Source organism: Scardinius erythrophthalmus (assembly GCF_964197995.2).
Source record: "Scardinius erythrophthalmus genome assembly, chromosome: 18".
NCBI lineage: Eukaryota > Metazoa > Chordata > Actinopteri > Cypriniformes > Leuciscidae > Scardinius > Scardinius erythrophthalmus.
The window spans coordinates 16,643,908-16,671,825 of record NC_138238.1 but is presented as its reverse complement, the minus strand read 5'-3'; the positions used below and the strand labels follow the sequence as shown (position 1 = coordinate 16,671,825).

Genomic DNA, 27,918 nt, shown 5'->3' with positions numbered 1-27,918 from the left:
AGTGGAATTTACCTGATAGAAGATGCAAGCTTTGAGATCTTAACCACACCGTTGGTTGACTGCTCATAAATTATTGATAGAAAAATCCTGTTTTGCTGGCTGCCAATCATCTCATGTAATGGTTGTCAGCTGGAGGTGCATGTAGCACAACGCTGTGAAAATGCCAAGGCGAACACTTTGTATAAATTGCCTAAATTGCTTGAAAATGTCACAGGCTGGTGGAATAGTTATTTTAAAGAATAAAGCGATATTGGTGCACCGACTTTCTTATGAGTAAAAGAGTTATGAGCAAGGGACACCTGGGTCAGTTCTAACATTTTACATTTTCCTTCATAACAGACTGCAACAAATCTACTTGCCATCTTTTGGTATTAGAGACATTTGAAACAGCTGTTAGCCATAGCCATAATAGACTTATAATAAGAAAGACTAGATCATAAAAATGTAATTTAATAGAAGTTAGAGTGTTAAAGACAGTAAAAATGAATGCTAGTAATTATATTAACACACTGTAGCTAAAATAAGTGCATACCTCCAAGTAATATCATTGCTATAATAGCTATTAATATTACTTCATAATTTTAACCTTCATATTGTGCTAATTCTTTTAACTGTAAGGAATTTTTAAAGCAAAAGATACAGTGGTACCTACAATTTAATAGTCTGACTTAAAGTCACTTACACCATTTTAATTGACTTTATATTTTACTAATATATCAGACGATCAAAAACTGATTGTTTGCATAATTTTAATACATTATACAAGATTATGGCAATTATACATTTGCATGTGCCTTTTTGTTATTTATTACATCAAATCACCATAAATTACTTTCGCTCATAATTGTAGTATTATTATTATTATTATTATTATTATTATTATTATTATTATTATTATTATTATTATTATAGAGGTTGCTGTCCGATTAATCATACTCATACATGCAGACATATTTATACACTCTACACAAAAACTATATTGCTCCAATTTTACATTTCAAAAACTAAGTTATTGCAGGAAATTACGTCACCATTATTACACAATTAAACATTTAAAAGCTTCAATTTAGATATTTATGGAAATATTTAAATATGGATAACTTGTGGCTCTTATTATTAGTATTGCTATAAATTAAGTCTAGAATATCTACTATTTTTATTACAGTGGTTAGTCTTATGTTTTTAAATTGTGTTTTTTGATCAGGGTTTTTTTTCTTTGTAGTTTAATAATTGCAAAATTGAATAATTGTTTTATTATAATTTCATCAATTATGAACAAATTAGCTGTTTTTTCTTGCGATGAGTGTGAGCATTCGATGAATGTACTGTGTGTCATCATTTACTTTCTGTTTTTGTAGTGCCATCGTTCTGGGGGCTTGTAAATTCTGCTTGGAATCTGTGTTCTGTGGGGAAGAGACAGTCTCCAGTCAACATTGAGACGAGTCACATGATATTTGATCCCTTCTTGACACCACTGAGGCTCAACACTGGTGGACGAAAGGTAAGCCATGTTATATCTGATGTCTGCACAGCTACAGTATCAGTGCGCTGAGCTGCTTGGGGAAAATAAACATTGTTTCTAGTGTCAAAGTGCTAGGATCAACTGTGAAAATGCCACTTTGGTGAAAAAATGTATCTAGGTCAGTGGTTATGCTAGATACATATGCTAGAACGGTTAGGACCATGAATAATGGTGCTTAGTTTGACCTGTTTGATACACTTGTTTCTGTATAGTACCACATACTGTAAACTCAGCCTTGTGTTTGAAAGTGTACATGTGTATATAGGTACCTGATATCCTGCAGTTTACTCCACTTAGCACTATTTTAAAATTGAATCTTCAAGCAGTTTTGACCTCATATTAATTGAGATGGTTTGTCACACTACTACAGCACCATTTAAAATGAACTAGTCATTTATAGATACAGTATGACACAAACTATATGTAGGATTCATATTAATAGGAATTCATTAGGTTATTTAGTCATACATTTCTTAAGCTATATATTCATATACATTTATTTGGTTATACAATATCTTAGCTTAGGTAATTCGTATACATTTCTTTGGTTATTCATATTTTTCAGGGCATATCATTTCTTAGGATTTTCAAATACATTTGAAAATTGTTACATACATCTCTCTCTCTCTCTCTCTCTCTCTCTCTCTCTCTCTCTCTCTCTCTCTCTCTCTCTCTCTCTCTCTCTCTCTCTCTCTCTCTCTCTCTCTCTCTCTCTCTCTCTCCATAATTAACAAAGGTATTTAAACAATCAGTAGTCAGTATTAGTGGAAGTCAGTAGTGGATGCATGCATGAAAGAGGACTATTGCTTAAGGTCTGAAATAAATATAACAAACGAAAAACAATATAATATCAGCCGCTCAGTCAAGCGCAGTCACATCGTAGCCCCCTCGAAATGATCAGCGCTGCAGTTCTTATATTCTAGCCTCAAGAATGAGCCTCAGCTGGAAAAACCACACACACCGACATAACAATATTCAAACACTTTTCTTTATGTATTCACAAAGAATTATTAGGATATTCATATACATTTCTCTGGCTATATATTCATAGACATTGATTTGGTTATACTATATTCTTAGAAATTTTACAGGTTATATATTCATATACATTTATTGAAATGTTCATGTACATTTTAATTTAGAAAAAAAATCCATGGGTATTTTATGCATACTAACCATCGTTTGTTTATCAATGGTGAGAGGATGGCATGTTTTGCATATTAATAAATTCTCTCTTCAAATGCATCAGCAGTGGGTAACTGAGGTCATACACCAGAGGCAGAGTTTCATACTCATACAGATCAGTCAATGACTAGAGACCCGATCAGATAATAATCCACTGCATGGTAATTGGACCAAAGCACTCTTGACATGCCAAGTCTTATGAAATAATTAGTTGGATTCACTATTTGTAATTTATATGTTAGTGGCACATTTCAACCAAAGTCATTTGTGCTAATTTCAAATGTATGGATTAAGGAGAAAGATTTGAACTTTTTATAGGTTGGTGATGTCTGGTGTGCTGGAGCATAAATCTTTTTTTTTTTTTTTTACACTGTTATTTCAGTTAAAACCTATGGCTATGGTCTGTAGTCCTTGATGAAGAGTCAGAGTGTGTTTGAGTTTCTGTCAGAGAGGAGTTTCATTGTCTAGCTCTCCACAGCGTGATAAATGGACTAATGAATAGTTAACGGAAATTAAAATGACCTCAGAATAGAAAACCAATTAATCAAAAGCAGACATGCATCAAGGTTATGTGCTTTGGATTGAGGGAATCACAGTTATTAAATTGTCTGTATTAATTGAATATTTGCTCTACAGTAGATGAGCCGCAATTACTTGAAGAGCTTTTAATGAATTTAATCGCTTTGAAAAGGGAGGAAGATGACAGTATCATGTCCCTTATTGAAATCTCCAATCAGCAAAGTGGAGAATTTGAGAAAATATGCCACATGGAAATATTTTTCTCCTCTGGGCTACTGTAGATATGAGATGGGACTAATTACCAAAACGAATCAGGCTACATGCCATTTAGCATAGCGTAGTTATACTGTAAAACATACTGTAGCATAGTACATTGTCTAACTGTGAGTCACCTTCCTTTGTCAGCATTGGTAAATCGGGACATAATCATGCCCAGAGACAAACAATGACAGATACGATCTGCACACAGATTTTATTCAGTTACATAAATGTTATATTAGATTACTCACTGAGTCAGCCTTGTCATTGCGATTTCATTAGCTTGGGTAGTTGACAGTGTGAGATACGTTCTCTGTATAAACTGATGGCATCAGTTTGGCTATCAGTCAGCTTAAACGGGCCGATGTTTGAACTGGGGGACAACACAACTCTCTGATTACACACATACAGCACACACGAAAAGAGATTCACAGTGATATGTGTAAATGGACACCAGTTTTTCTTCTTTTAAATGATTTTTCTCTGGGGGATCTTCTGTAAATCTGTTACTGATGATAGTAAGGGGTAATGTACAGTCAGCCGGTCATTATCATGTGATTATACAGGGGTTAAACAGGTAACCCCTTTATTTTAAGCATTGGATGACTGTACATTATTCCACTCTTTACATGGCTACATAATTAAGTGAATATATGGGCATGGAATATCGATTTGAGTTACAACAGGCCAGGGTTTTCCAATCAGGGAGTTTGTGAGTTGAAGAAAAGCTAATAATTAATGAAATCATAAAAATGTTAATCATTAAAATAAATAAATATGAGAGCGATATAGCTTAGTGCGTTTATTTAATATTTAATGATTTAATTAATTATTTAATATACTTTTTGTTAAAAATAATAATATAAAAACATAATTATTATTGTTATTAGTATTATTATATGCAAATGTACTGTTAAATTATTGAAATGTTAAAGTAAAATCTAAGAGGGTACTTCAAGAAAATATTTTTTTGTAAAAATGGTTTGGCTTTAGAAAAAGTAGGAGAATAAGTATCGATAAGAATAATAATGGTTAATCATTTTGAATATTATTAAAATAAATCATTTATTATTATTATTTTAGTTGTAAGACAGCTTAAATTAATAGTTCGTCCAAAAATGAACATTCTTATCATTTGCTCAACCTGACTTACCTGACTTTTTTTCTGTTTCAAAACAATTCATACAATGAAAGCCATTGAGTCCTAATATTGTTTGGCCTCAATGCTCTTCAAAATACCTTTTGTTTATGTGTGTGTGTGTGTGTGTGTGGTGTAATGCAGGATGTTTTCTGTGATAAGTAGGTTAAGGGGTAGAGTTAGGGGATAGAATATACAGTTTGTCCAGAACAAAAATCATTGTCTATGAAATGTCCCCATAAGAGAAGTCCCAATGCAGGTGTGGGTGTGTGTGTGTGTGTGTGTGTGTGTGTGTTCTACAGAAGAAAATCACTGCAGTCATCATTTCAAATATCTGTTTGCTCAGTGGAGCCATGTAATAAGGGATGATGGCAGTGTCAGTTAAATACTCTGTTCATCTGAGTTCAAGGATCAGTGATGTTATTTTTCCTGTAATCTGGCCAGCGAGAGAAGGAGATTGAAACCATTTAACATGCAAGATGCATGTATGACCAGATGGGGAGTTCTGCTGCCACAGGGAGAGAACGCTCCTCTAGCAGCACTGAATCAGTATAATTACACTGGGAACACGGTGGAACGGCAAACATGGAGCCATGGGATGACATCTGTAGTGATCTGCAGGGGAACACGTTGGGGGCGTCATATTACATTTTCGGCCCCCCTAGCTTTAATTTCTCACACACGTGTCTTCCATGTTGGCCTTGTACCTGAATGTTTCAGCTCTTTTCACTGTGTGTTTGCCAATGTACTAAATCGTTTCTTTGCCCTTGTTGCTGGTGGTTTATATTTCATGAACACCACACATTATGCCAAGTAGCTCCTAGACAAGAATTTCTATCTGTTGTAATTCTGCAAGTCTGCAGAACATGCCGCTTACAGGCACGACTGCTTCATTCCTTAGCAAGCTTCTCGTGTTGGCAAACCTGGGGGAACATTAGCATAAAATATGGAGTTAAATATTTTTAAAATAAAAGTGCAAATGTAAAATATTTATTAGAGGAAACGTTTGCAAAGGGTGCCTCAAAATACACGTGCATACACAAAGCTCAGCTATGTTTTTCATGGTGAATGTAATAAACCACAAAGGACACAGATGTTTATTGATGAGGGTGAAACGCCTCGTGATTATGAGAATTGATTTAGTTATGCAAATTACTGATTCAAATTAATTAGACTCAAGTTTGTGTTGGCTGAACCTGCTAAGCTGTCACAGTATACAAAGCAGTTTGCGTATGAATATCTCAAAAGCTGCAATTATGTCTGTCTCGCCGCGGCCTCTTGCTTGTCAAGGCACTGGATTTAATTACTGCTGGATGGCGAGAGCTCGAAACCCTGATTCGCACACGACGAGCTGAATGCACAACCTAAGCGGCCGTTCGTGGCTCGTCCATCTGTGTGTGTGTATAAATTTGAATCATAAACTTGGAGCTAAAAAAGGATTAGGAAATAATTCAATTCAATCACTTGCGTCCTCAGGAAAGAGTGTTTGTAGGGTCCAAGGGTTGCGAGGCAATCTCACTGTAGCACGAGTCGCAGGGAAATGGGTCACAGGGAAAGAGGAAATGGATCAGCAGTCTCCTCTCCTCTATTCTCAGATCAAAGCCTGAATGTTCCACCACAGAGATTCTGAGTGCGCCTTCATGTCTGTACAGTTCACATCCTACCCCAACATTATGATAGCAAGATTTTATTGAAATCTTCACATCGCTGTGTGGCTTTCAGTGAGATTCGGTTTATTTCCCCTAGTAGTCCTTGTTTGCTACAATTTCAAAGTACTTTATTTGCTTTTATCAATAGTATTATGTAAAGTGTATATAAAATCATTTGAAAACAAATAGAATAAATAAATAATTATTCATTAAAGGAATTTTATTTGATTTTACTTTTTGTTTTTTATTTTTGTGCTTTTGCTACGTTTTCATGTTTTGCTTTATTTTTATTTATTTTTTGTGCTTTTGTTTTGTGCTATTATTTTGTTTTCAGGGTTTTTTTTTTTGTTTTTTTCTCTGTATAGACAATAGTTCTTATCCTGCAACCTGCTGAGCTGTCTATTGTCTGTGTATGTGGTTGTATTCTATGGTAACATCATGCCTGATCTGTAACCCTGTAAGTTACTGATTTAGAGCACTCTCCTTGCAACTCCATGCAGCACACAAATAATGCTCCACATGTGATGGGACTTTTTGCTTATATGTTTCAGTATTGGATTAATTAAATTTATAATCAATATTTCACTCACTTTATCTGCCCTCTTTGATTTATTTTTATTGGTGCTTCTTTTGGAACCGGTTTTGGGAGTGTCCTTATGATACTATCACTTGGTTTTGGGTCAAAGCTAATGACTGAACTATGATTATGAAGATCAGGGCAGTGGCTGGTTTCTAAAGGTTATGCTGTTTAAATATAAATATAGTATGGCTTGAAAGATGCATTACCACCCTCCCCCTGTAACACCTACATTTGTTCTCCTTGAGACAGTGTTTTGCAATTGCTACTGTATATGCATTGCTTTAGAGCCCTATTCACTAATGGAATTTTGCAAATCACATAACGGCACACAAACAAACAAAATCAGTGCTGAATGCAATTTGCAAATTTGCATGCCACAAAGTGCTTGTTCTGAGTACTATGTTGTGGAGGATGCAGCAGACTACAGTGATCTGGCATACTTTGCTCACCTACTATGAATCAACCACAACTGGGACATAACATGCACAGTTTCTGCCAACCTGATGTTAATCTTAACCCTCAGAGGTCGGCAATCACGCCGGCGTGATCTGCACGCTTTTTTCCTTATGAGTTGAATTGAGACCCCAAATACTCTTTTGACTTTGATTTTACAAAACAAGTTTCATACATCAATCGATTCTGTTTAATGTGTATTATTTTTGTGTATACTCACAATAAAAACAAAGTGTTGTGCTTTTTGCCAAATAAAGAAAAATAAACACGAAGCGAGTTCTGCCTTCTCTCTGCCAGTGTAGTCCATTCTGAAACGCGTCCGAAAATGAACAATAACTCAGTGAATACTCAGTCAAACAGGCATACAGTCACACAGGCATGAAGCTTGAATTCTCTTCTTTTAAATGAAGTAATTTATATAAAAAACAAATATTCTCATCTTGTGAAATCTGTATTAAAAGAGAGCGATTCCAGTCGACCTCATTAGAGCTAATTCAAATGTAATGTGACTCCGCCCACGGAGAGCGCACGCTATTCAAACGCAAATGTCTGAGGCAATCAAAGCAAACCTGTGAACGCCCCCATCAGCTCGAGAAAACCAAAACACAAATTTATTCAGATCATTACTTGTTTACAACGCAGTGCTGTGAGGAATAATGAGGAATACGAGGAATACGAGCTGAGGAATACTAGTAAGTTTTTCCTTCTCGGGTTTCTGTTTATGAATGAATGAACGGCATAGATGCGCGCTGTTTACCACAGCTGGCAAAAACAATATTACGTGACAGTTCTCCATTATGGACGCGAGCGCTCTAAAAAAAGCACTACAAGACTTTCAAACTTTCACAGAGACCTCAAAACAGAAATTACAAATCCTTTCTTTAAAACAAATTTCGTTTTGTATCAATTGTATCTTAATTTTAATATTTTTTTTCATTAACAAATTTCCTGGATTTAAAGTAAATTAGGCTAGCAATCACTACATAAGGTGCTTGAACTGGACTCTCTCCTCTTGAACTAGTCTACTCGCCTCACATGTCTAAAAAATGTGAAATATATTTACAGAAAGCTGGTTCTAAACAAAACCATCCAAAACAAAAAACTATGTAGCCTAATAAATGTGTATTTCTCCGGTGCGTTCACTAGCCTACTGCGAAGATCGCGAGTCAAAAGCCTATCGTCAACTTCATCTTTGCCAGAAGTTAAATTTAAATCGCGTGTGTGAATGAATGATGATGTTTTAGCAAACTGTATTGCTATACTGAGATGAGTAAAAATCGACTGAAATATGTTGAAATAAAATGTAGGCTATTTGTATAAGCAACGTATTAAACTGCAAATTAACAATATGCCCTAATATTTCATGAAAACAACGTTACAGTCAGGCGAAATATGAAAGACAACATCTTGTTGACCAGATTTGGGTACAGTTTTTACTGTAGAATACACTGCCACGCTTTTGTTTAGCAATTTCTATATATAAATTACTATTTTTGTCAAAAATAAGTCATCAACTAAGATGTTAGCTGTTCCAATGTTGACTAAATTCAAACTAATGAATACATAGATAAAATGTAGGCCTATAATCATTTATTTTTTACAAAGAAAGAGTACACTTGAAATATTGTTGAAATTGTAATTATTGTTGTAATTGTAACCTTTTTAATAAAATAGCAAAACATATTTACAAGATAGATGTAAGCAAAATCTTAAATGGTCAATATAAGTCTTCTTCTAAATATATCTTTTGTCCTTGCATTGTGGCTCAGTCAGTTTCACACCTGAGTGAATGGCTCATCATTATGCAGAGTGGGTGGGACAATGTAATCTAAGGTGTAAACTACTCCTCCCCCTCGCATATTGGCTTTCCAAGCAAAACCTGTTTTACATCAATTTAAATCAATGTATGGTTTTATGTGAACGATAAAGCAAGACTATTTTCACATAATTTTGAAGAAAAAATTCTAGGCGAGGACATCCATTAGTCAAAAATCTTATTGACACATATTTACTATGTGTTTTGTGGCCTTATTTCAGAAATTTTAGTTTTTAGTCTTTTCAATATCCATGCATAAACATTATTCTCTCAAAAATGAAAACATGTACATACACGTGGCTCACATATTATTGTAGCCCTGTTTGTGCTTTATAGAGTGAATTTACACCTTTGCCATTAATATGTTTATAAGCAACTGAAAAAAGCACAAATGTCAGGGCATGTCAGAACATCTCAAGGGCCCCAAAAACAGCCCAGACCCCAGAGGGTTAAGTAACTATACAGTAGAATTGGATCCTCCGAAGAGTCTTTAGTTTTATTAGATTTATAATACGCTGTACAGTGTCTTGTGTGTGTGGTCCCGGAGAAGTGCCCATATAAAGAATTCCCCGTTTTATGACGTCATACAGGGCCATACTCAAAAAAAAAAAAACTTACACTTTATATATAATATAAAACTTACACTTTATAATATACACTTCCAGAAACTTACACAGAGCCTGAAGGAGTGTATTTGGCACAGAAATACTCCATCATACATCCAACTCATTTTTTGAAACATTGGCCTTGTTTAGCATGAGAATCCAACACTTTAACAGTGTAAATAAGCCAGAATGCATGTAATAGCCCCCTTTAATCAAATGTTTTTTAAGATATTTCTCACAGTTTTTGAGCTAGAAAATGTTTTTGTTCCATTCCATAGCGAGGATATCAAAAATTGCAGTATCTTCATTGCAGGTGTTCTTGTCTATGAGGCTTATAATGGCTATAAATGAATGGAATAGATATGTAAACATGCTGTGGACATCCTGCTGTTACTACACTAAATCCCTTATCTCAGGGATAATCTAGTTAAGACCTCTTCCTTGATCTTGTTTAAAAGATGCTAAGTCTTTAGGAACTAAACATCGGGTAGCATCAGCAGTACTGTCTGACTTTTCATTAGCCCTGGTCATTACAATATATATAGTGTTTAGACAGTTTTACATGTCAGTTTGCCAATTAGACATATTCTCATGGTCAATTTGGAACCATGGCCAGGTCCGTAATCTTATTTAAAAAAAGATTCTCATGCATGATTACAAATTTTACAATATAGGGCATAAAAATATATTAGGAAAAATTCACAATATGTTCACTATGATTTTTGCTGTTGATATAATTTTGCTGGTTATATAAAATGCCCCTAAAAGTTCCCCTATTATGCTTTTTTAACGGTTTCTAAATGTTCCTAATTTTGTTTTGGAGGTCTCCTACAGTGGGTTTAAGAGGTCGACCTGTAGTGGATTTTGCCGATAACTAGGTTGGACCACGCTGGCCGATAACCGTGGATACTGAATGAAAATAAACATAACACATAAAGTAGTGCTGAACTTTAATACATTTTTTAAGTACTGTACCATGAAAATATACTGTACTTTTTAAATATGAAAAATATGAATATATTCATTAATCTGTATAAAATGATTCATGTTAGGTCAAAGTGCATTACCTAATGTTAAGATAATGACTTTAACAACTTTTAAATTGTAAAAAATGTATCAATACTTGTATTAAGCTTATGTTACAATTGGACTCTAATTGTAAAGTGTTACCATTTCATACAAATCCAAACAGTCATGCTTAAAGATGGCCGTCTTTAATTATCTGCATAAAGGCCATGACATTGAAATTTGACACGCATATTTTATATTCACACTTTATTAGCTTCTATTTTAGGACACTTAACGATTATCTAAATATCAATGCATGTATTACAGTGACAATAAAAAAAAAGATTTGTTTATATGTTTCTGTTGGCTGCATGATGATACATTTTGCTGTCTCACTTCACTAGCTTTAAATATGCAACTTCACTGGATAACAAATGCATAAAAACGACCAGCTGGATTTAAACTTATGCAAATACACTCACCTAAAGGATTATTAGGAACACCTGTTCAATTTCTCATTAATGCAATTATCTAATCAACCAATCACATGGCAGTTGCTTCAATGCATTTAGGGGTGTGGTCCTGGTCAACACAATCTCCTGAACTCCAAACTGAATGTCAGAATGGGAAAGAAAGGTGATTTAAGCAATTTTGAGCGTGGCATGGTTGTTGGTGCCAGACGGGCTGGTCTGAGTATTTCACAATCTGCTCAGTTACTGGGATTTTCACGCATAACCATTTCTAGGGTTTACAAAGAATGGTGTGAAAAGGGAAAAACATCCAGTATGTGGCAGTCCTGTGGGCGAAAATGCCTTGTTGATGCTAGAGGTCAGAGGAGAATGGGCCGACTGATTCAAGCTGATAGAAGAGCAACTTTGACTAAAATAACCACTCGTTACAACCGAGGTATGCAGCAAAGCATTTGTGAAGCCACAACACGCACAACCTTGAGGCGGATGGGCTACAACAGCAGAAGACCCCACCGGGTACCACTCATCTCCACTACAAATAGGAAAAAGAGGCTACAATTTGCACAAGCTCACCAAACTTGGACATTTGAAGACTGGAAAAAATGTTGCCTGGTCTGATGAGTCTCGATTTCTGTTGAGACATTCAGATGATAGAGTCAGAATTTGGCATAAACAGAATGAGAACATGGATCCATCATGCCTTGTTACCACTGTGCAGTGTAATGGTGTGGGGGATGTTTTCTTGGCACACTTTAGGCCCCTTAGTGCCAATTGGGCATCGTTTAAATGCCACGGCCTACCTGAGCATGGTTTCTGACCATGTCCATCCCTTTATGACCACCATGTACCCATCCTCTGATGGCTACTTCCAGCAGGATAATGCACAATGTCACAAAGCTCGAATCATTTCAAAATGGTTTCTTGAACATGACAATGAGTTCACTGTACTAAAATGGCCCCCACCGACACCAGATCTCAACCCAATAGAGCATCTTTGGGATGTGGTGGAACGGGAGCTTCGTGCCCTGGATGTGCATCCCACAAATCTCCATCAACTGCAAGATGCTATCCTATCAATATGGGCCAACATTTCTAAAGAATGCTTTCAGCACCTTGTTGAATCAATGCTACGTAGAATTAAGGCAGTTCTGAAGGCGAAAGGGGGTCAAACACAGTATTAGCATGGTGTTCCTAATAATCCTTTAGGTGAGTGTAGGTGGTAACAATCGTGACTAAACATTTGGGTCGGGCTTGAGGGTGTTTTTTAATCAACAAAACCGATCAAACGGTCGACCTTTACATGCATCCGAGGGCAAAAAACACTTTAATTTTCTCATAATGTACATTGCACATAATCTCACGGTTTGTTCGACCATTCAGTCTCTCTAAACCCCTCCTTTCCACGAGCCTATACTCTGCTCTGATTGGTCAGATGGCTGAGTCTGTTGTGATTGGTCTACCGCTTACAGCGCATGTCTGAAACAAAATCTGAATTTCAGCTCTGGAGGCTTCCTCAGCGCTTGAGACAGTGATATGAACGATGCCTTTGGTTTTTCTGTATCAATTTCAGCACGAGTCCTCATCCTGTGTGCATGCAAAATGTAATCACGGTGCTAAAAACAGCGTCTTCTCATCACATCGACAACCAAAAAACAAACTCTTCCAGGCCTCAGCTACAACTATGTGTTTGAGAGCGGGTCAAAGTAGACATCATTGGGAGCAGCCAGTGAAGACCATAGGCTGGAATTATACAAATGTGTTAAATAGGTTAGTAACAGGAAGTGAAAATCGATTCTTTCTTTTAGGAGACAATAACTTTATTTGTTGTGCGCTTTGATATTTAAAATTAGCAGACATTTTACATTCACAAACAGCTATATTACACTGCCTGAAAGGTAATATTTGAAAAAGCATAGGGGAGCATTAGGCAACATCTTGAATATTATGATGATTTTAATGCACTTTTTATTTGGCCATTAAGTTTCCTAAAGACCATCATCATGTCATTAACGTAGACTCAAGTATGAGAGCATTAAGATGTTTTAAAAGCATCTTGTGTTTAAAATCATGTAGCAAAAACAAGTTGATTAGTTTGATTCCTTTTTGTGAATCGGTTCAAACTGTCATTTTGGTGAATTGATTTATAACTCTGATTCAGTGGTCCTTGAGTAGTCTTTTTTTTATATAAATGTAGTCTTTTTGATATAAATATTAAAAGATCATTTTTGTTCCTGCTGTATAGCTCTGCCCCTTCCTATTCTCTGCATGATGAACACAACTGACCCAATATTAACATTGTGTGATGGGCGAAATGTATGCTTAGTTTGAAACTTTAAAGTTTTATGGCGTAATCTGCTAGCTGTTCTTAGTTGGTGCTGTATTTTTTTGCGTAGAAAATAGATAGACATAGTATAGCTCTAGCTGTAGATTAGCCAGCAGATGTGATCAGCAGGGATATGTAACATATGTTTTGCACGTTTATGTTTGCCAACAGTCTGACAATGAAAGAGAATGACATAAATAACCGATAGTGACAAGGGGAAGCGCAGTTAAGCTGTGAGTCAGTGGAGGGAATAGTGTGTTCTCATGTTGACGTTGGTTGCTAATAAGGTCAATGAACAACCTGATTTAAAATGAACACATTACACCAGTTTCGTATCGCAACAGTTAGCACGCAATTCAGAAATCTTTGTGTCTAAAAGGTCCCATTCATTCCAATTAGTTTTATATTTCGAATATTGATCTATTTGCCAAAAATTTGCATTTTCGAAACCTGTAGTACAGCTTTTGATATACTGTGCAGGCGTACACTATATAAATAAGCCAGTTGTGTATATTTCAGCATTTGTACCTATAGATGAATTGTGCCGTATTCCACCCAAACAGACTCTGTGTCTGCATGAGCGCTAATGTATTTGCCTCAGTAAGTGACTGTATATTAAAACCACCCATTTGTTATGTGAATGCACATTATAATAATTATACAGAGATGTATTGTTCCATAAAGCTCAAGTTGAAATTAGCAAACAATGGAGTGAAGTGTTGTGGTGTTGGTTGTTTTACATCAGCTGGAGGGCCATGAGTGGAATTAATTCACATGCAGTGTTTTATAATATGAACCCATAATTTCATATGTTGTTTGTAATGGTTCTTCTAAAGAATTAGAATATTTTTTTGGAATGCTCATTAAAATGAATGGCTTTTAAGATTTTCATTTGACATTAATTTCATCAAGACATTTGAGTCCATTAATACATTTCCATTACTGCATTTAACATGTATACAAATGAAGAACGCACAGGTTCATATATAGTATGTCTGTGTGTATATATCATTTCATTATTTCAGTAACTTTTATACTGCATCATAAGTACTATTGATCTAAATCTAAAAATATCCCATATAGATTCATAACATTGTATGTTTTCTACTACATCTGAGAATATATAGCCTAATCATGCTTGGTGTAATGAAGCTTAAATGTTATCAATGCCCATGATATTCTTCACCTGCGATTCCTAATGAAAATATGAGTTTAGAGACTAGGTTTTGGTAACTTCTGTTATCATATCCCTATAGCAATGATACACTGAGAACACATAAATTAACACATCGTGAGAGCAAAACTAGATGATGAAGATATCTAGTGACAACAGGACAGGATGTAAAATATCTCTATATTAGCTTGCTGAAGAGTCTTATGGTGACGCCTCTCTTGTCTGCTGATTGACACATGGGCAAGAACCCTCTGGCCAGCTGTCAGGATGACTGATTGTTCCGAATGCAAAGAGTCCTGCATGAAAAATGAATTCTCAGCATACAGTGCAGTGCACTACATCACAGCTTTCATTAGTGTATATTGCATTATACTAGCACTGGTTATTTTCACATACTGTGTGTGGTTTTACCCAGCTCACTATTATGAGCATCAAGTATTAGCACAACCTATTTATTTTATTTATTTTTATGTTCTTTAGTTTGCTATTTGTATTGTATGGAACTAGTAAAAGGTATCAAACAAGTAATTCACAGGAATAAGGACATCTATTATCTAGGTAGGTATTGATTAATGATACATTAATAAGTTGATAGGTACATTTGCACTTTCTATCCTTTATTATGCATATGGTCATTTACTTTTAATTAACAAAATCATGGGATGTTTCAATGCATTCCCATTAGATTGTACTTTCTTTTTAGCATATTAAAGGGATCGTTCACCCAAAAATGAAAATTCTGTCATCATTTACTCTCCCTCAAGTTGTTCCAAACCTGTATGACTTTCTTTCTTCTGCTGAACACAAAAGAAGATATTTTGAAGAAAGCCGGTAACCAAAAGACTGATGGACCCCATTGACTTCCATAGTAGAAAAAAATAAAATACTATGGATGTCAATGGGGACCAGCAACTGTTTAATTACCAACCTTCTTTAAAATGTCTTCTTTTGTGTTTAGCAGAAGAAAGGAAATCATACAGGTTTTTTCATTTTTGGGTGTACTATCCCTTTAAGCACATTAACGTTATTCAGTTTATTCCCATTTCCCAAATTTTCATTTGTGCTCTAGCTGTCAATATTACTTCAAACATTTTCCCATCCCTTTACAAAATTGCTCCTGAAAGAGACTCTAAAAATTCTGTCTCAGATGCCCATCTTTCCTGCCTCAGTGTACGTGACGTAACGCATGGGGCCTTTTATCTCATATAAAATGTCTTCACATTGAAATATTAGTCATATCAGCTTTTCTTCACATTCAGTCCTCAAAATTCTCTTTCATTTCTACGCCTGTCATTTTGCTATCCAGTATTTTTGTGAGAGTCAGGCAACCGATGTATCAGTGTCTGAAATAGCTTCTTAACTTGTCAGTTGTGCCTTTTCCCTTTGTCTTTCAACATTGCATTTAAAATCATCAAACGCTTTCCTTTTCAACCTTTTAAAAATACATTCCGTTGCCCTGTGAGCAGCATCTGCAAATTTGAAGATGACGACTATTAAAACATAATTTCCATTCCATTTATGAAAAGATAGCAAAAGGAGGATTCAAAAGAACCTCCTTGTAATTTTTAAATGATTGATTCAGCTCCAGTTTTTGGAGTGATGCACTGTACGGCAGAAGACAGAGGTTGGATTGAGGTGTTTCACCAACAGATATGAAATCACACCATTGGGGTTAGAAGAGCCTGTTTTGATGGTTTTCTCACACTTTCTGCAGCACTCATATAATTTGGCCTCAGCAGTGTAGGTGAGCTGTATTGATCTCAAGAAGTGTCAAGAGGGCATTATCTTCCAAAAACAATTAGCATACGCCTACAGCTAACCTTAAAGTTGAAACAAAGCCGAGAGTTGTGGTGTATCCAGAGAGATACGTGACCTTGTATTGAAGCCAAACGTGCCATGACATCTTTAGGTAAACTCATAACTCATATATTTGATGAAACAGCTCTGTTCCCAGGTTCCATAACTGCAGGACTTTTATGCATATCCCCGGCTCCTCTGTGCCAAAAGATCAATGCAGACCTTGATGAAGGTACGCTCAATGGATTTCTTTGCTGTCATCTTCATCAAAGAATTCATCTCTCTTGGTGTAATGATGCTTAACCCAAAGTTCTTATCTTCGGTACCTTAATTTCTGTCTGGCCATTACAGGCAGGCAGTTACTTAATAAAATGCAAATGGATGAAGAGAGGAGTATAAATCATTTCCCCTTTGTTCCACATAGAATGATTATTATGCCTTCCTCATCATTATCATGGAGCAACACACTGGAAATGTCCTTTCAAATGGAATATTTTTTCTGCTTCAGGTGAACTTGAGGGGTTTTTTTTACAGGACAATGTGTCTGAAGTTGTTTAATTGGATGTTTTAAGAAACTTAGAAGGACTGGGTTCATACAAAGGTGATGGATATGTGTTTTCAAGGCCTTAAGCTAACCAGGACAGAATGTGCCAGAAAACACTTTGTTTTCTGAGGAATTTAATGATGAAAAAATCAATTGCACAGAAAAAAAAACTTGTTTTCTTAAATGACTCAACAAATAAGAAATCACATTCTGCCATCCATGTCTGAATGAACAAACTTGAAATTAATTTAAATATACGATGATATGAGGGACATATTTTAATACTTAGCTTATTTAAATTACAGGTGTGACCATCATTATACATTTGCAGAATTTACCAGATTTGTTGAGTGATTGTCTGAAAAGAAGGTATTAATAATAATACTGTTTGTATAACAAAATATACAATCTAGTTTGGGGTCAAATTTAAAATAATAATAATACTTTACTTTAATGCAGCAATGATGCATTGAATTGATCAAAATTGACCATAACGACTAAACGGTTCTATATCAAATAAATGCTGTTTGAACTTCGAAATTCAGCTTTGTTAACACAGGAATGAATTACATTTTAAAATATATTAAAATAGAAAACAGTCATTTTAAATTTTAATGATATTTCATAATACTACCATTTTTACTGTATTTTTAATCTAATAAATGCAGCCTTAGTAAGCACTACTTTTAAAAACATTAAAACAACCCCACCACTTTTGAATGGTAGTGCATGAAATATGTTTTACTCTTTCATTGTTTTTGAAGAAATAGTAAATAATAATAATAAAAATAATAATAATTAAGAAATCAGATTGACTTGTGGATTTCTGGGGTTTTAAAACTGCATGTAGATCCATATAATTTTCAGGATGTAAAGGCACAAAATCACCTGAAAGCCTGATGGAAGTGCATGCTGGGTGAACGGTCGGTTAAGTGCTCCCCTGAGGTAAATAGTAAAGCCTCATATTCCACTGCTGTCTGTCAGGTATCACTGTGATTTGGTTTTCTGTCGGTAATTCCATCTTGTGTTTATATCAAAACCATAGCTGCATCTTTGAGCCCCATTCCAGATATCATCCTACGAACCCTATCAATACCAATACACCATTACCAATGACAGGTGTCTCCTCAAGGAACTCATATTACCACAAGCAAAATTACTGCATCTCAAGAACTGTTCCTCTCTTTGTTTTGTTTTTTATGTTGTCAGTTTTGAGCTAGATTCCGGGTTAAAGCTCAGGATTGTAAACCCACATTTAAATCCCAGTGATCTGTATCCTTGTGAACTGCTGGTTTTCACCCTTTCTATACTTCCCCATTTAACATCAGGTTGCTCCAGGTGTGAACTGTGAGGCATGTTAAATGAAAAGTGGCTGCTAAATGACAAATAAATGATTCATTCAACTAAATGTAATTAACTTTGCACCATTTTACACATTTTATGTGTCAGTCGATGTTTTGACAGTTCTTAGCAAGACTGCTGAGAGCTGCCAGGTTAAGAAACCTTTATGATGCAGATCAACCTTTGTGCAAACGAACATCTTATAAGAGCCTTACAAGACGTCTGAAATGTGAAACACTTAAAGGTACAGTTTCCTGTGGCCCAGTCTGCCTAACCACGCACGATTTCTTATGTGTGTATGGACTGGTTAAGTATTTATAACCTGCTGGAGTTGTGCTATGATGTTTGGTGATTCTAAAGCCCTGTTCGCACGGGATAAGTATTACCTGGTGATAGTATTTTGGGTGCTGGGTCATATCACTATAGGCTACACCATACAACTATACAATTTGCAGAAAGAGAAAGCTGAAAACCATCAGAAGAGCAAAAACAAAAAGAATGATTAGATGGAGATGAATGACTAGCAGCATGCGCAGTGAGGAACATTCTTCTGTTTATGATATTTCCATACAGCTAGACCTATAATGTAGGGCTGTCAATCGATTAAAATTTTTAATCGATTAATCGCATGATTGTCATGAGTTAACTCATGATTAATCGCACATTTTTTTTATTTGTTCTAAATGTACCTTAAATTAATACTTTTCAAGTTTGTAATACTCTAATCAACGTGGGCATGGATAAATATGGATGCTTTATGCAAATGTATGTTTATTATTGAAACCATAGTCAACATAGAGCATGAAGACGAGACATGTTTCAAAGGTCATAGATGTTTTTCAAAGAACTTGTTCATGTCTATTAGACACATGTAGAAAGAACAAAGAAATACCAGGTTCCCATTACTTCTCTTTCTTTGCACTGAGCAATTAACACAAACATGTTTAGATTTTTGCATGACAGGGCAGCTCTTCTGAAAATGCTAAATGTACATTTATTATTTATTATTAGGCTACATTATAGTTTGTCTCTCTCTGTGCCCTTTTTGATGAAGCTAAATTCTCAATAAAACTGTTTTCATTTGTATATTTTACTGTTTCTGTTGTCAAACAACGGAATGAATATGAAATGGTGACTGAAACGCGACCCATTAAGACATAACCAGCTCTCCCTTCCAAGATGTTAATCTGCACAAAAATCCTGATAATCGAGCCGTCGTCTGATGAAATCAAATACACATAAGATAAACACAATATCTGTTTTGCGATTTCGGCTATACTTGCATGTAAAATTAGAGAAGCAACATCATATCTGTGTTTAACTGAATTAAAGCGCTGCTCCTCTCTCCGGCGCGAGACGCAGAGAGAGAGCGCGAGAGAGAGAGAGGCGCGCGCGCGTGCTGGGAGAGCAGTACCGGCGGTACCGGTAGATTCTCAGAAACTAAATAAGGTTTGGGTGCTTTGTTGAAGGGAAAAAATCGCTAAATGGTTCTGCAATGTCGCTAAGTTGGCAACACTGTGTATCTCCATTTCTCCAACTAGGTTTTGGGCCACGGGTCAAACAGAAAATACGCGCTGCGTTAATCGAGCGTTAAAAAAAATAGTGCCGTTAATATGATTTTGCGTTAACGCGTTATTAACGCGATAACTTTGACAGCCCTACTATAATGACAAGACATTTCCAAGCAATAGCCTAATGGCATCATATCCGGGAGATAAGTCAGTAAATTCGAGTAAAATCACAGGCTTCGCTTATCCCGTGCGAATGCGCCACACGAAATTCAGATGTGGATGGGTAATTTCTAAATCACACGTGGTCCCAAGATAATACTAATCCAGTGCGAATAGGGCTTATGATTTCTCTTCACTTCTATATAATTTAGTTCTCGTGGTTGTGAAGTAAAACTCAGAGGTAGACTAAAGCCCTATTCGGACGGGATTAACTTTACAAGGGTAGATGGAGTAATGCAATTTTACCACAGAACGTGTGTAATATTAATGGAACAGAAGTGGGAGGGGAAACTCGATTTGCACATTGCCGTCAACCACCTGTCGTCATGTGCGTATTACGTTGCTTCCTGATATCACGTGCGGAAAAACATATAACCTATTTTTATATATAAAACAGTTATGTCTGGTCGAATGATGTATTAATTAACTTCAGATTGGATTGTGTTGGTAATAGGCACTTACCTAACGCTAAAAGATGTTTCGTGCCTCTAACAAGTGCTTTCGATCTACTTTCTGATCTGAAGTTTTGCCACAGACTTGTCCCAGCGTCTAGCGTCTTGTCCCACTGAATGCTTTTTCAAGCGTCTCCATACTTGAAAAAACGTGGAAAACTACTTTTAAACAGGAAATGACAAAATATTTACGCACATATTTACAGCGGGTCTATTCGCACGGGATTAGTATTACCTGAGGTAATTTTTCCAGACCTTTTTACTGAAGGTAAAAGTCGCCGTTATCTTTACTGACATTGTCCGTAATGAATACTGAGATGGCACTTTCGGACGGGACTAAAATCACAGAGAAGCTCTGGTAATTATTACTTTTATTATTGGTATTATTGGTATTATGGTATTATTACCTTACCCCACCTCTCCATGTTAAACTAGTTGTGTTTTAACCGTGATCAAACATCTATCTGGGTCAGTTTAAGTCCCTCTGTGCTATAAAGGTAGGTGCCAGGTGCTGCGTCTGGGTGCAATAGTCATAAGATAAAAGGTATGCCAGCACTAACCTGTCAAGAGACTGCATACTCTGCCCTTTATGCTTCGCTTCCTGTGCACAGCACTATCAACACATCAAACAGGCAAGGCTCACTGGCCACACAGTCCTCTCAACTGAGTGTCATGTTGGCAGATCCACCTTTCTGTCACTTCTTAAACAATTTTTAACCACATGGCTTGTTTTTATGAAGGACTAAAAATGACAGAACGAAAAATAAATAAATAAATAAATAAAAGTAGAAATAAATAAATAAATGCAGAAATAATAGTAAAAATAAATACATTTTGGTAATATAAATGGCTATTTCTGTATTTTTACATGTATTTATTTATTTATTTATGCATTTCTATATGTATTTATTTATGTATTTATACATTTATTTATATATGTATGTATTTATATATTTATTTATTTATATATTTATATATGTATTTATTTATACATTTATTTATTCCTACATTTATTTATTTCTGTATTTCCACATTTCTACATTTATTTATTTCTGTATTTCCACATTTCTACATTTATTTATTTCTGTATTTCCACATTTATACATTTATTTTTCCCTGCGCATGTATGCTAATTGACCAATGGCTAACGACGCCCCCTCCACTCACTCAGTCAACATTCGGTAACAGGCGCTTTGGCAGCTGTCAGTAGGATACATTTCACAGGAGGCAATTGATGATTTTTTGGAGACAGAAAGATTATATATCATCTCGATGTCACCAAAAGGGCCTTAAATATGCATCGGAGGGTTATATTAATAATTTTATTGTTGAGAAGGTCGATAAGCTTCAGCTCCAGAACAAAGATTTACAGTTCACAGTGTAAACGTTATAGTTTGGTGCTATTTCGCTTCAAATGCTCGCTTTATACGCGCGTCCTATTCGCTTTGGATTCAAAATGTTCAAGCGTCGAAATAGACGCGGATACGCGCGAATTTGACGCCCTATTCGCGTTTGGTGGGAGCGCAGAATAATGGACAGGCTGCGATGTCAAGATTGCATTGCTGGAATGTGTGTGTGTGTGTGTGTGTGTGTGTGTGTGTGTGTGTGTGTGTGTGTGTGTGTGTGTGTGTGTGTGTGTGTGTCAGAGAGCGGGCGCCGGGGCGCGATCGAACAGTGGAAACATAAAAACATACTCCATTTTGTTCATACAGGACATAATTAAAACTGCAAAGTGTTTAGCCTACTTATATTTGTGTAAAACACAACATTGTGCTTTTGTCAAACTGTAAACTCTTGTCAAACTGTAACCTACAACTGTCACCCAACCAAAATCACACACACACACACGCTGTTTTAAAGCCAAAATGACAAGAAAAAAACATAAAAACGAATGAAAACTGATAACCGCAATGCATTGCAATGGACGAGGAAGCAGAGAACGTCCAAGTGTATTGGGTTAGCTATGCGTACTGTGATTGGCTCATCGCGTTTGGGGGCGTGGTTAGCCATTGGTCAATTAGCATACATGCGCAGGGAAAAATAAATGTAGAAATGTGGAAATACAGAAATAAATAAATGTAGAAATGTGGAAATACAGAAATAAATAAATGTAGAAATGTGGAAATACAGAAATAAATAAATGTAGGAATAAATAAATGTATAAATAAATACACATATAGATATATAAATAAATAAGTATATAAATACATAAATATATAAATAAATGTATAAATACATAAATAAATACATATAGAAATGCATAAATAAATAAATAAATAAATACATGTAAAAATACAGAAATAGCCATTTATATTACCAAAATGTATTTATTTTTACTATTATTTCTGCATTTATTTATTTATTTCTACTTTTATTTATTTATTTATTTTTCGTTCTGTCATTTTTAGTCCTTCATATGTTTTGCTGTCCACAGATTATTTAATCTCGGTTGCAAGGGCGCACTTTTGGTTTGAACATTGGATGGTTGAAGTGTGAACCATTTTGCAAGGTTCCCTCATGAGATTTATTTGATTGTTTAATTTATTTTTGCAAAATGGTCTTTTGTGGTATTATCTACACATGCAAAGTTGGTTGATAACATAACTGCAATAAAGTAATAGCCTAGTTAAAGGGATAGTTCACTTACTCACTATAATCACTTACTCACCCTCAAGTTGTTCCAAACCTGAGTTTGTTTCTTGTGTTGAACACAAAAGAAGATAATTTAAAGAGTGTTGGTAATCAAACAGTTGACGACATCCATTGACTTCCATAGTAGTATTCCTTGCTTTAACCTGGGCAAAAAGCCATTTGTTGACTGTGGAACACGAAGAGTTTAATTACACGCATTTATGGTGAAATTACATTCTGGTGTCAATCCATGTTTCTTTTTAATAGCTTGATTCTATGTTTCGGTGTTGGCGGTCAGAGTACCAACAACATATGAGAAGTTGTGCCAAATTTTAACTTTCTGCCATATTATTACACCCCTCGTTGAGGCCGCTACCTGCTGGCCTAATCCTAACCCCACCCCCACCCCCTAACCTAATCCTAAACCTTAGCCTGACGTCATCACACTCAGATTCTAGTCAGAATGTGAGTCTGATACTGCTCCATTGACCTTTGATTATGGGGCGTGTTTCAACCGAACCAGAAAGGAAAATGCCTCGGCATAACAGAATTCGGCATAACAATGTGCATGAAAAAGTGAGGGTACACTACAGATTAAAATATAGAAGTGCGTACCAGCCTACTTTGAGCACAGGCTGCAGTCCATACTTGGAGAAATGTAATGAACAACACTTGATGATGGACTTCTAACTAGGACATTTGGAAATCTGCAACCCCGATTTTACAGAGAACCTGCGTGGTGTCACACAAAAAGGTTTAGGCAAGGCAAGGCAAGCTTTTGCATGGTAGTTTATATAAATTGTATTTTTTATTATTATTATAAATTATAATTTATATTATATAAAAACGTATATTGAACTTCATGCAAGGTTTTGCAACACCCGTTTACCCAAACTTTTAAATGTTCAAATGTTAAATGTTCAAATGTCTTAAAGGAGCACTTTACGGTTGAAAGGCAGAGATTCAAGTCGGAAGATCCCACATCTGATTTTGAAGGAAAAACAGCATTAGTTTCTGATGTAAAACTTGTGTGAACATGACAGTGCAGACAGAGTTAGGAAAAACTCCAGGCAGAAAAACCAGACCTCAACATTCATCATGTCACACAGTTGTTTAGATGCAACTTCGAAGGGCTTTATTGCCAGCCAAACACAATGTTATCTTTTAGCTCGGATACCACAGGGGATCCAGGGAAGGGCAGTTATTCTGTATGTTCTGACAGCTGAGGTAAATGACTCCATTACTACCCCTAATATCAGGTGTACAGCACAGAGGAGCACAGACTTTCAGTTGCTTGACCCAGTCTACTTTACTGACAACACCTTCATCTATGTAACTTATAAATAAGTATTTTATGTCTGTTCTATTTTGTGACACAGTATCCTAACCAGTAGAGATGCACAAAATGTCGGTATTATATCAGTAATCGGCCAGTATTAGATATCTATTTATTTGTTTGTTGCAGTTACTTTAAATATTTATTTGTGATATATAGATATTTAAATTAATCTAACTTTACTTTTAGACATTTTTGTTTCCTTTTATTTAGTCAATTTAAATCATTTGAGTTGAGGTATACATCCAAACAGGATGCAGAATTGCTAATGAGATTTAATATTTGATTTTATTTTTGTATGTATGTATGTATGTATGTATGTATGTATGGATGAATGGATGAATGTATGGATGGAATCTATCTGATTTTTCAGCTGTTTACATAGTGCACTCTTGATACGCTGCTTTCTAAGATTGTGCTGTCAGGCACACATGCACTCCAGACAAGCATCAGCTGGTCTTCTGTCTCATCCAATCACATTTCATCATTAGATATTTGTTTTACTTAACTTCTAATCAGAGCTTCCTATCAAACCCCATCAAACATTCCCACAGTGGTTTGTTTTACCTCAGCTGTCAAGAATTTGAGCAAATTGACAAACAACATTTTCAATTCTATGTGTTTGGTTTGTGTAATCCCACAACTACAGGAAGCCCCACAATCCTAATGAATATTACAGAGGCTCTTCTGTCCCGCTAGGAAAATCAGCAAGGAGAGGAGGTGTTGTATATGCACCGTGACCTTTGTCTGGCGGTGCCTGCTGCGGTTAGCCTTGTGTCAGAATGAAGCCTGACACGACTACCTCTGGGGGGTCGAGACTCACTCCCGGGGATGTTTAGCACCGTGGTGTTGGAAGGGGGGCTTAAAGGCCACAACCTCTCAAAGAGGCCTGCATGCACTTCTATCCTCCTTTCCCTGATGTTTATCGACGATATAGCACTGAATTAGCATAACCAACGGCTCAACGCACTGTCATTTAGCATCACAAGAGAGCCGTATCGCTAATGTGTCACACGCTTGGGGAGATCGGAGATCTATATATGCCTCTAAGATGTACAAGGGCAGAGGCCAAACAAGCCAGAATCCCATCAGCCACCAATCCGTAAACCAATCAGCATGTCGTATAATGATATTCTAACTCGAGAACTGTTTCTGGAAAATCGAGATGAGGCAAGATCTCGCTCATCCCTATTCTTGACATATAACCTTAGTTCTGCCACAAGAATAAAAATGCTCAGGGCTTATTTACCATCAACATAAAATTTAATTAAAAAAGTGGAACTACATGTAGTCTTTTAAAAGCTGTTTCACTCTTTTTTTTTTTTTTTTTTTCATACCCGAGAAAGTGTAGCTACGTAATTGCTGTCCTTCTCTCTTGCGTTGCTTATATTTTTCGACATGTACAACTCTTCATTTATCATACTTATTAAAAATCCTTGGAAGTAAAGCATATTGTTGAATTCATTTCTCCTACACTTCAGAGGAGATTTATACCATTAGAATCTAAGAGGAAATCGGCTGTTATTGTCACTTTGATGTCTTTCCAGAACATTATGCATTTAATCATAAAGTAAAATTATTCAGATTTAACTTTTTTCCAGATTTGTCTTTTTTTTTTCTCTTCATAAATATAAAAAAATATGTATTAACACAGCAATTAAACAGTCCCTCCAGGATTTCACAATTTTTTTGTGTGATTTTTGCGATCAAAATGACTGATTTTGTGGTGGTAATTTCCAGAAATTTGTGAAAAAATTTGTGATTTTTATATTTTATAATTAGGACATCACATTTACCATAAAAGTATTATGTCAGATGCACAATCGTCATACATGACACAAATCACAAACAAAATGCATAAAGCTTGTTTATTTTGGTCTAATCAAATTCTCATCAAATTAACTTTTAAAACAACCTATGGGCACAACCAGGAACATCCAAGAAATGATTTAAATAATCAAGTAAACACTCAGTAATGAAATAAGAACAAAGGAACAAAGGAACAAATAACAAAAATAAACAAAACAGGACAAATAAATACAAGGATACAGTTACAAACAGTGGATAATTTACGGGGGGGGTTTTTTATTATTGTGCTGTAGCTATTGTTGTTGCTTGATTAACATTAACAACACTGACAACAGCAGGTAAATTAGGTTACTGTCACTTTAAGACCTACTACAGTAATGACAAACGTCCCAATCAGTTATTACTGATAGTTTTACGTAAATACTAGCCAAGATGAATATTTTGAAGTAATTGTTGCTATGTGTATTTGTTCAAGCGCTATAAAGAGAATTTACGCTGACAGGCGGTGACACGCAGTCAGTCAGTCACACGCACACGCGCGCACACACACACACACACACACACACACACACACACACACACACACACACACACACACACACACACACACACACACACACACTGCAGTCAGGCAGTCACTCGGTCAACACAAAACAATTTACCCCCACTCTCGTGCATGCTCTCGTGCAATATATCAGGATATTGCGTAGCCCGCTCCTTGGCGCTTATGTGAGAGGGCAGGTGAGACAAATTTTCTTTCGCCATGTTTCTGACAGACCGCTCACAGACATCACGTGTGCGCAACATCTGTATCCACGTAAAATGCATTGAAACTTTAATTAAACTAGAGATATTTTAATTGGGTGATTATAATTTAATTTTTTGTGAGGTCTTTTTCATTTTTGTGATTATTTTGCGGTTAAATTAGGAATTATGCTGGATCGCAAAAAAATGCGACAATTTGTTGATTTTGCGTTGTATTCAGCGATCGCGGAATCGCGAAAAACTGGAGGGACTGATTAAATAATTCATTACACATTACAATTCTTTATATTCAATAAATGTCATTACACATTTTATTTGTCACACACACACACGCACACACTAGAATAATCTTTCTTTTAAAACAGCGCCTGACAATTTCCATAATTTCAATTACATCAAATACCATGGTGTGTTCTGTGTGAGATTGATGTTGTATAATTATACAGCACACCTCTCCAAAGCAGTGCCCTTAACATCAATAAAAAGCCATCACAGTCTGATGAGGTAAATAGATCTGCCTTGCAGTAAATTGTGGCCTTTACCTGCTTCTACTGATTTTCTCCAGCTTTATTGTTTGATATAATTAAAATATAAACCTGCTCCTTCCATGGGTGGTTTCTCAAGCGATGTTCAATCACTCTTTATTGCATTGGGCCTTGGCTGTACAAAAGATTCTCGGAGGAATGCAGGGAAGATTGAATGGGTCGGCAGTCTAGCTGGGCTATTTCCTCTAATGTGCGGTGGGCTTGAAGGCTATCCAGGAGATTAATATGGCTTCAGTCTTTTTGGAACAGTGACATTTATTCTTCCCCA

The 27,918-nt window shown here is 35.9% G+C and overlaps 1 protein-coding gene across 2 annotated transcripts in view; it reads left to right on the top strand.

The window, feature by feature from the left end:
- The window catches only part of ca10a (carbonic anhydrase Xa), a 190,229-nt gene that overhangs the window by 89,784 nt on the left and 72,527 nt on the right, over window positions 1-27,918 (top strand). Inside the window, exons 1-2 of one of the 2 annotated variants that reach the window (XM_081392296.1) lie at window positions 211-303; window positions 1,359-1,501. In XM_081392296.1, the coding sequence (XP_081248422.1) occupies window positions 270-303; window positions 1,359-1,501 (177 nt within the window). In that variant the 5' untranslated portion in view covers window positions 211-269. Of the gene's footprint in view, window positions 1-210; window positions 304-1,358; window positions 1,502-27,918 lie in introns of those variants that run through there. The other variant, XM_081392295.1, reaches the window with a different exon arrangement.